Genomic DNA, 10,491 nt, shown 5'->3' on the forward strand with positions numbered 1-10,491 from the left:
CCTGTAGGTGGATGATCTTGGGGTTTTTTGATGCTGGAAGGCAACGAGATCTCTGTGTTTGTGTGTATGTGTGATGTGAGAACACGGAAAACGTCCGTCAGTGTTGGAGGGGGTCTGCGCAGCGTCACATCCAAAGACGCTGGAGGAGCTTGTGCGCACCAGCGAGAGGAGGAAGAACCCGCGGTGCTTCCACTGATCCCGCAGACATTCACGACTACTGATCTCAACCTGAGGAGCTTTTTCAACATTTCAACCATGACGCACGGACTTTGTGGTTTTACACTTATTCTCATTTTAATCCCTCTCACCACTGGGACACCTTTCCAACACGGCAGGTTCCAGGGAAACGCGTATTCTGGCACAGACGCACGACAGAGAAACAAGTGAGTAAACTGGATTATTACACACTTTGCATATGAATGAAATGCATGTGTGTAAAAAATTATGTGTTCATGAGCTCCAGTTCTACTTCGTGTTAGTGTGAGGATGCAGCAACTGAGTGATTAACACGGGGTTTCTGCAGGAACTGGTGCGCCTACGTTGTGCACAAGAACGTGAGCTGTGCCGTCGTGGGAGGCACAGACAGCTTCGTGCAGCCGGAGCTGTTCCCGTGTCCTCCGGAGCTGCCAGACTGTGCGCAACAAGTGATGTAAGTTCCCCGGAGTCGTGCACTCTGGGTGGATATTCTTTACTTTTGTTAAACAGTATATTGGGATACTTCATGCTACTATCAAACATTGTGGGTCCGAAAAATCACAAGTGATGTTTTGATCCACCATTAACATTGATGTCTACGCATGAATATGAAACGAATGTCTCTTAATTTTTGGACTAATGTGAAAGAGATTTACTCTTAGAAGAGTCTTTTACTTATAAAGCAGACAAATATTCAGGCATTTATGTTAAATTTAACGAATGGCAAACATGGGCTGTCTTTGTTTTGCTTGAGTGTGGATTGAGCAACAAACCCTGAGATGCACTCAATCACTGGATGACTTTCCACTCAATCATGGTGGCAAGTCTGAAACAGCTTCCTGCCAACTGCACGCTTAATTAACTGCAAATGTGGCTCTGTTTGTTTAGACTCAGTCATCAACAAACATTATTTACTAGTACTTTGTTGTTCCAAGGTTACATTTGTAGAAAACCAGAGTACTTTCTGTTTTTCTGTTTAAATGCTTCCAGATACCGGACGCACTTCAGGCCCACGTATAAGATTGCATACAAGACTGTCACCGAGCTGGAGTGGAGGTGCTGCCCGGGGTACCAGGGCCATGACTGCATGGAGGTGAAAGACTTCAGGATACTCCAAGTAGAGAATTTTCCTCATGCACCCTCCACTGGACATATTCCAGTCCCACAAGGTAAAATATATGATTAGAAATGAGAAAATGCAGCATGAAATTCACCATCGCACAAATTAAAATGCAAGATAATCCATATTGCTGTCTCCTAACTCTCTGGGATTTCTCCCTATAGCTCCAGAGCAGCCAGCAGATGGCCAGAGAAATCATCCATGGGTAGGGGAGGGGCACTTTGGAGGTCAGACAGTTCAGAGACCACTCGGGGGTCACGGAGGATCTCAAAGGGCTCAACACCTGGAGGAGGAGGTGCAGCAACTGTCCCAGATGGTCCTTGACATGCAGGCAAGAATGACAGACATGACCTCCAATCTGAGGCTGGATTTCCAGGAGGACGCCAGTAAAATGCTCATCACACTGCTGAATAACGTCAGAGAACCTGCAGGTGCACGAGGCACAGAAACCCACGCCTTCCAGTTGCAGGACATCTTCCCCAACCACGAGATAACGCCAATGGATGAAGTTATGAACAAGATTACCCAGGTCACAGACGATCTAGCGTCTAAGACCAATACCCTGGATGACCTGCTGGGCCGCATCGACCGTCATGATGGACAGATTCGTCTGCTGATGGAGGCAGGTCAGAATCCATCATCTTCATCTCCTCCTACTCCCCCAGCCAGTGATCCAGACCTGCGTGCCTACCTGGACGCTAAGATCCATGCTCTGAGAGAGGAGTTGATGGAAGGCATGGAAATCAAACTTGCAGACTTGAAGAATGCTTGTGATTATAAAATCATGTCGGTTCAGGAGCAATGTGAGGGAACAGAGGCCAATTACCTGAGCCTGGCTGAGCTCATAGACTCAAAGGAAACTGACCTTCGACAGGAGATCCAGGACCTTAAAACCCAGCTGGAATATCCAGAAAAAGAAGGCACTCGTGTATCTGACTCTGTTCTCGCTCGTGTAGAAAACCTTGAGATCCATCTGAACTCCTCTCAGAAGACTGTGACAGAGCAGTGCCTCTCGGTGGAGGAAAAGCAGAGGAAAGAGCGGGCAGAGGCCATTAAAGACTTGAGGGGGACTCTGGAGGACAAGCTGGCCTCTATGGAAGATCAACTCACCACACTGTTGGTAGATATAAGCACCAACTCCCAATCAGGGATTCAGCCGGTGAGTCAGGACGCACAGCAGAGGGACATGAACTCTCTAAAGAGCTCTGTTCAGACTCTGGAAGACAGACTCAACATCTTGGACCAGTTACAGTCCAATGAGCACAAGGTTAATTTAGCTGTTGCAGAAAACCTTCAGCAAGATTTCCAGAGCTGCAAAACTGCTACTGATGCTATGGAGATGAGTCTAAATGTCAAGTTAAATGGCCTTGGAGCCATTGAGGGACAACTCGTCAACTACAGCTCTCACATTGAGAATGCGCACAACGAGCTGAGCTCCATGAGAAGCCGCATGGGCATATTGGAGGACTCCTTATCAGATGTAGTCAATCAGCAGTCCCTGACCTCGCAGAGCCTCAACTCCACCTGGGGTCAAGTTAAAACAGGAGCTGAGCAGGAGCTCAAGGACCTTTCAGAGCTCCACAGAACACAGCATCAGGAGCTCAGAGAGCGGCTGGATGGGCTGAGCACGGAGGTGAAAGCCGAGGCCGAAGAGTGCAGGGGAAAAACTGAAGACGTTGGTAAGGAGATTGCCCACATGGACAGCCGCATCGTTCGCATGGAGGATTTATGCGGCAAGCTGGATCCGATCTCTGCTAGCCTCCAGAGAATCAAAGAGGGGCTGAATAAACACGTCACTGCGTTGTGGACCTGTGTCAACCAGCTGAACGGCACAGTCAGAGCTCATACAAAAGATATTGGAGGAGTGAGGGGAACTTGCTTGAATCTCCAGAACCACATCGCAAACATAGCCAGAGACCTTCAGGTGCTAACGGACAACAACTCTGAGAAGACAGGTAAGCTGCAAACTCAAAACAATCCTCACCTAATGGTGTGGTCCATCACTTTGTTCCCATGATTTAGCTTTTATAGCAGCACCATGTAACGTTTAATTAGTGCAGTGCCCGTTCTAATCATTCCGTTTGCAGCTTTCCTTCTGAAACTACAAAAGTAGCATGCACTAATTTATCCAAGGCAAATAAACATTGGCTGCGGGACTCAGTCCACAGAACCCTGAAGCAACACCACCATTGTGGTACAAAGAGATTCAGTACATAGAACCCTGAATTATTGAATCCGAATCAGTTGTCATTGCCGTTTCAAAATATTGAATGTCTTGTGTGGCCAAGTGTGAAGCCTATAGGATGGACAGTTTTCGAGCCACAGACAGACGGAAGGAGATGTCCTTAATCTTGCAAATGAAAAGTTGAAACACTAAAACACACTCTTTTCAACAGTTTTGCTGCTGTACTCCCTTAGTTGGTATTAACACTATAGCTTTTCTTGGCTAATGTTAGCTAATGTAAAGCAGACATTCCCGACTCTACTCGTGCTACTGTTGTACAACATGTAAGCATTTACTACTATCCTATAAACGTTACTTGTGGTTACTGCCGCTGCCACATCCTGTCAGTTTATTATAAATACCAGCTAAATCTGATTTATTACCCACTAAAACTTTCCATTGTAGAACTTCAAATAGCTGCAATACGTCCTTTCCTTTTAGATCATAACTCGGACCGGAGCCCGGTTATTCGTCCCGGGGCTGACTGTGTGGTTGGAGAGGTTTCAGTATCGTTGTGTGTTTGAGAGTGAGATGAGGTTGGAGTTTCATTAAACAGTGTTTGAGAGTGTAAGGAGGCTGGGTTGATTGAAGACACATGCTCGATTTAATAGAGCCCACTTGTGTTGAGCAATGCCTTGGCTCAACGACATGGTGTTCGCTTGGCTTTTTTGTGCATCCAAGATTTGATTCGTGTCTTCGTTCGCCCACAATCTCTTTCCCAATATATGTGTAGTTTTTATTGGTCGGGGTGTAAAATATTTGCGTTGCTTTGAGGACATCAGGCTGAACTTGTACACTCAGCGTCAACATGTGGATCCATTGTCATTTGAGTATCACTGATGCTGGACATGTGGCTGTGAGCATATTTGATAGTTCTCCCTATCAGACCATGTGTTGCATACTTCTCATATGAGCCTGCTCATTAATGACACCACCTAGGAGACCGAGCTGGACCTCGGAGCCTCATTGTTGTAAATGCGAACCGGAAGCTCACACATGATGTTTACAAGCCAATCTCTTCCTCTGGGACCTGTTAGTTTTCAGATGCTGGTTTATGGGGCAGGTGATGCATCATGCGATCCAGTCCAGAGTCCCAAGGGAGGTGAGCTGGAAAGAACTAGTCCCTCTTCTGGTCCCATTACAAGTCAAGCCAGAGGCTTTGCATCAAGATATGTTTCAGCTTTTCTTCCGATTCCTCTCTGTAGTTTGCAGATGCCAGTTTACTCATTCTTGCCAAATAATGATTCAGTACTGGTGGGGAAATGTTGCCACTCCACCCAGTGGTTCTTGTCATAATTTTGCATTTAATTCATCATTCTGTCATTGGGAAGTACTGCACGATTAATCATGATTTCCACTCTCTCTCAGCGATGTTAGGGGCCACTCAGTGCTTGGCTCTGTGTCTCTGCTACCTCATCCTAATGTCTCCCTCCCTGCTTATCTGAAGAGGGTGGAAAACACTGCTTGGAGGGGTCCTTACAGGGAGATCTGCACACAGCTTATCAACAAACCTCATAAGGACCACTCGTGGGCGTCTTTATTTCAGAGCCAAATGCTTCTGTTGTTCTTTTAGTGGTGCGACTACACAGAAATTTTAACGACTGCTTCTCCTCCCAGTCCACAGTCACGTTTTTTCTCCCGTTTCGTCAGTCCCATCTGCAGCTTTCTCACATTTTAAACTTCCACGGTTGAGTTCCTTTTCTGTTTAAACAAATAGTGTAAACAGCCAGAGCTGCTCTGGGGTCCCCAGGGCAACATGTCAGTGTGTTCACCATGATGTCATACCCGCCATTAACCTCAGACGAGAGGGTGAGGGAAGGGGTGAGGAGAGATGCAATATGTCATCCTTGAACTGATTTTGTTGCTTTATTTAGCGTTTGACGTTTTACTTTGGTCCATCAATAGCCTGTGAATAAACATGACGTTTCCCCACTTCCTCCCAGTATCCAGAGATCAAGCCAAACTTTTCTGGACAGGAACGCTGCCATCTGGCACATTTGGAGCCGGAGTGAGCGCAGTGGCGATCGGGGGGTGGAGCCGATCGTGATCTTGACCAATCATGAGTCAATCACGAGACATCAGTATACTTAAAATGACAGAAACAAAATTGAGGAAACATTATTGTATTACATGTATTTATGACTTTTCAGCTTGGCCCATGTCCCATCCACTAACATGGAAGAGGCGGGTTTTATGACTGATACCACAGCCAGCCACTAGGGGGGGATTGAGACAGTTTGATTACACTTTTACTGAGCATTCATGTCGTCCATCTTTATATGTATAGTCTACAGTCCCATATACCTACATGGAGGAGGCAGGGTTATTACCTATACTGGAGTCAGCCACTAGGGGGCGATCAAGATGATTTGGCTTCACTTCACCGTCATGTCGTCCATGTTTATACAGTCTATAACAATTTGAATTTTTCTAAAGAAATCATTTTTTGCTCATAAATGTTTTACGAGGAAATGCTTTCAACACGTGAAGGATTCACACTGAGTGTTTTTGTGAGAATCACTGAATGTAAACACATGCCCACTCTGGACCCTCATTGTATACTCATGTATACGAGTATTTACATACACAGAGACGGTCACTTCCTCCGTGTGTCAGCCTCCACATGTAAAGCGTATATATTTCTCCCGATCCCTGCACTTGTGTTGAAGGACATCGCTCTCATTGTGTTTGACAGGGCGGCGTCTATGTTCTTCCCACAGCTCAGTCAGGCTCCATTATAGGGACATCTTGAGATGCTTTCCTGCTTTTGACAAAGCTCAGTGGTTTCGGCTCGTAGGTCAACGACGGATAAGGAGACTTGTCGGGTGACACACTCTGCTCAGCGGCCAACCCTGATAACCCTCAGGAGCCCGAAACAAGACGGGGCCTGACAGAATGCTCTCGTCCAGAAGTGTTTGTCTGCCTCCGCTCATTTAACGCGACAGTGTCGGTGTCACATTATCTGATGTTCTGACTCTTTTCCTTTTTCTGCTTGGCCATAAATTCTGGATTTATTTTTTCCTGAATCAAAGTCTGAGGCGTTCAATGTGTTTTCGGTCACAGTGACTCATAAAGTGAGCACACACCAAGTCTTGCCCCGCAGTCATCATAATGTGGTATGTAATGCGGAAAATGGCCTTTATTGTGGCACAGGGGGCTGTTGCGTCCCCGGGGGAGGGTGTGGGAGGCGGTGGGGATAAGTGACTAACGACAGAGTGAGGGTTTCCCATGCTGCTCTGTGCTGAGGGTTTATGGTCCACAGCAGATCCAGCTGCAGTTGTTTACCGCTCACCTCTTTCATCACGACAAACTCCCTCGCATGCATCCTGCGCTCGCCTCTTCTTTCTTCTTCTCCAGGTACCGAAAGCCGTTTTCATTTGCTCCCATCAAAGCCCACTCACTGGGGCACGTGCTTTAAATACGAGGAGCAACACGGCTAACAAACGCAGACCAATGAAACACATTCACATGTGTGGCTACGCGCAGACATACCCCCTGTGCTCTTTTTATATGGTTACACATCCGTCCCGCTCCACATGTTGTGTTTAACAGGCAGACGCTTCTGGCTTCTGCACTAAATGACCCTTTTCCCGGGGTGAGGGGACAGGCCCTCTGGTGATTGAACATGTGGCCGGGCCCTGGTATGCTGCTGGTATGTCTTTTATGTGCTGGTGTTCCCTCTCGGAGCAGCAGATTTGGGGCCTGTTGGCTTAGAGAGCAACAGCGACTAAGTGCCCTCGAGCCAGGAGGTTTGATTTGTTGATAAACTCCAGGGTTGGTCTCTGCCGTGGTTCTCAGGAATGCAGCGGCACATGTAGATTAGAGATGATCGTCGAATGATGAGGGCAGAGGTCTGTCATTGTCTCTCTTTGTGTCCAAAAGACAGGCTCAGATAATCACTGTGTTTGTTAATGAGAGTTGACCCTGAACATAAATGCTCGTTTCTTGCATTTCACAAAGTGACAGTGACAACATCACATGTAATTACATGTTTTCCCTGTGAGAGACGGTACCTCGGGGCCAAGGTTTGATTTATGGTGAGTGCAGACGTCAGATTCGAACAGATCTTGGACTATTTACTAAGTTTTGAGTTAAATCACCTGCAGTTAAACATCTAGATGTTCAGATAAGTGTCACTACTTTACAGAGTCGGAGGGATGTAACCTGTGTTTTCCACATGTGGACGGTTACCATTAGTTATGTTTACCAATCTTTAATTGTAAATTAACATTATTTATTCAGACCTTCTCCAGTCTTATCTACCACTCAGTGCTTTGCAGTACAAGTTGCATTCACCCATTCATTTTTCTATCACACATCATCAACATGCTGTCACAGCCGTCGGGGGCGATTCAGGGTTCAGTGTCTTGCCCAAGGACACTTTGGCATGTGGACAGGAGGAGGCGGGGCTCAAACCAGTGACCTTCTGTTTAGTGGACGACCTGCCCCCCCCCCTTCCTAAACCACAGCTGGCCATTCTGGTCAAAATTCACAATTTTGAAACATAATCAAGTCCTTGCACCAAATACATTGCTAAGTTTCCATTAAATATTCTTAGTTCACAAGATTTAAAAATCACAACTACAGATAACTACAGTTGTTTTAAAAGGTCACGTTCATTAGACTCTTGCAGCCCCTAGATAGTCACAAGTTCATAAACCTGACAGTGATTTGTCTCCTCTGCTCGTAATTGAAAGCTCCTCGTCTGGATTTATGGGGGAGATATTACAGAGTGAGGAGGGGTGAGGTCTGGTTCTCTAAGAAACCAGCTGCTCCGTTAACTCGTCTGACCTCCGCACATCTGTCTCGGCCTGACCTGCAGCCGTGACCCCATCGCTCACGCCGTATCTGTCCCTGTCAGGTGTTCAGGTCGCAGTGGACGACGCAGGACTTTCCCAGGGTTCAAGTAAAGGCCTCGTGGTGCCTGTGGTCCCCATGGACGCCTCTCTCCCTCAGCCACCTGTGATGGAGACCGGAGAGGCGGGTCCCCCCGGCAAGATGACCTCGTCCAAGTTGCCCCAGGGGACCAGCGGCAGCCTGATGCCTGTTCAGGGCTTTGCTGGAGCTCCAGGTGTGAGACGCCCACATGCGCATTAACTCTGTCCTGCATGTTTCCCACACTGGTTAATGGTTTCTCATCGTTTTGTTAAATTCCCAGCTTCTCCAGTCAAATCTACTGACTCACTAATGACCAGCTTGCCACACATCTCAGGTAAATACTTAGATTTTATAACAATACAATACAATAAAGCCTCTAAAGGGTGGATTACAATATTTTTGTTTGATCATCAGATATGAACCTGCCCCACGGACCCTCACCACAGGAACCTGCCACGAGTTCAAGTCAGAATTGATTGATTATCGATCCTGCTTCTGTCACTGTAACGATTATTAGTTTGTGAAGTTTCCTCTCCCATGTTCAGGTGAGGTGTCGTTCTCAGCCGGTCTGACTCTTCCATCGTTCCAAGGAGAGGTCGGAATCATTCGATTCAACAAGGTGTTGGTCAATGACGGAGGACACTACGACCCTCACACAGGTAACTTTTATATTTAAGTCGCTGTGGCCCGAACCATGAAGCACAGAGACGCAGGTTTTTCACTCTAATGCATTTGATTTTTTTTGCAACCAAGTGGCGACACCCACTGGTCTGTGAGTCATATAACAATTATTATTTTTATTAATTGATTAATTGTTTCGACACCCAAGGCCACGTTTTGTTCTACAAACAAGCTCAAACGTCAAAATATTCAATATATACTGAATAAATGATCCAGAGAACAGCGGCAAGAAGCCTAGTGAAGATTTTATTGTTTATGAAAATCGGGCAGGAGGTAGAGCGTGTCGTCCATTAACCAGAAGGTCGATGGTTCGAATCCCCACCTCCTCCAGTCTGCATGATGAAGTAATAATGTCTCCCCCCTGCGTCCTCAGGCGTCTTCACGGCTCCCACAGACGGCCGCTACCTGGTCAGTGCCGTGCTCGCAGCCCAGCGAGGTGAGAAGGTCGAGGCCGTCCTCTCGGTGTCCAATCGGAGCATCCAGAGGTTGGACTCCACGGGTTTCCTGTCCGGAGCGGCTGTGCCAACGTCCCACCAACAGTGTAACTGCAGCAGTCCGACCTCGCTGAGTCTGGTCCTCTCACTGAAGCGAGGAGACCGAGCGGGACTCGTCCTGACGGCCGGGAAGCTCGCCACCTCGGCCTTCTCCTCCTCTGAGATCCTGTCGTCTTTCAGCGCCGTGCTTCTTTACCCCAGCCTGTCAAAACGGTAGCCCCGCCACTTCCAGAGACAGCTGAGACCTTATATAAGCCATAGACACAGTGCGGTGTGTATTATCGAGGGAAAGACAAATTATTTAGCCAGAACCGAAGTAAGAGATTATTTCTATCATGAGTACTAATATATAGTGCATTTATATTAGTGAAATTGTATTTTTTATTGTAAAGGTTTGTTTACAACCTAAACCAACCAAATACACACATTTAATTAAATACAATACGTATTAACTTCTTCTTTAAAGGTTTTTTTATGAATGTAAAAGTTCCTCAAAGTTATCAAACAGAGGTCAGTCGTCAGACATCCGCACAATACGTCCATGACATCACAGTGCCCCACATGTTCATAATGCACACCTAGCCTATAGTCATGCACATCCCCTAACAACGCCAGGTAAAGCGAGGAGGCCGACATTTCCTACACGTGCTGGAAGCGGTGGACCAATCCCAAAAGAGCGAGCCAGCAGGCCAATCAGAGCAGACTTGGCTTCATCGGAAGGGAGGGGCTTAAAGAGACAGACGCATAATATATCTCCTTTAATATAAAAAAACCTAATTAATTTCTGATGTTAATGGTTTGTAAGTGTTACAATTTTAATTCCAGTTCATTGAATTTGTTAATTATTGGGCAAAAATCAGTTGGTAAATAAGTTTTGCACAATACATTTTGAGCTTTTA

The 10,491-nt window shown here is 46.5% G+C and overlaps 1 protein-coding gene across 1 annotated transcript; it reads left to right on the top strand.

Moving 5' to 3' along the window:
* Positions 1-84: 84 nt before the first annotated feature.
* emilin2b (elastin microfibril interfacer 2b) lies at positions 85-10,018 on the top strand. Its single transcript, XM_034571880.1, has 9 exons — positions 85-383; positions 524-649; positions 1,186-1,364; positions 1,480-3,270; positions 8,401-8,610; positions 8,698-8,751; positions 8,832-8,882; positions 8,963-9,076; positions 9,472-10,018. Exons 1-9 carry the CDS (start codon positions 256-258, stop codon positions 9,807-9,809), a joined length of 2,991 nt encoding a protein of 996 aa, XP_034427771.1. The 5' UTR covers positions 85-255; the 3' UTR covers positions 9,810-10,018.
* Positions 10,019-10,491: the final 473 nt, after the last annotated feature.

The sequence above is a fragment of the Hippoglossus hippoglossus genome, chromosome 20, assembly GCF_009819705.1.
Source record: "Hippoglossus hippoglossus isolate fHipHip1 chromosome 20, fHipHip1.pri, whole genome shotgun sequence".
NCBI classification, from domain to species: domain Eukaryota; kingdom Metazoa; phylum Chordata; class Actinopteri; order Pleuronectiformes; family Pleuronectidae; genus Hippoglossus; species Hippoglossus hippoglossus.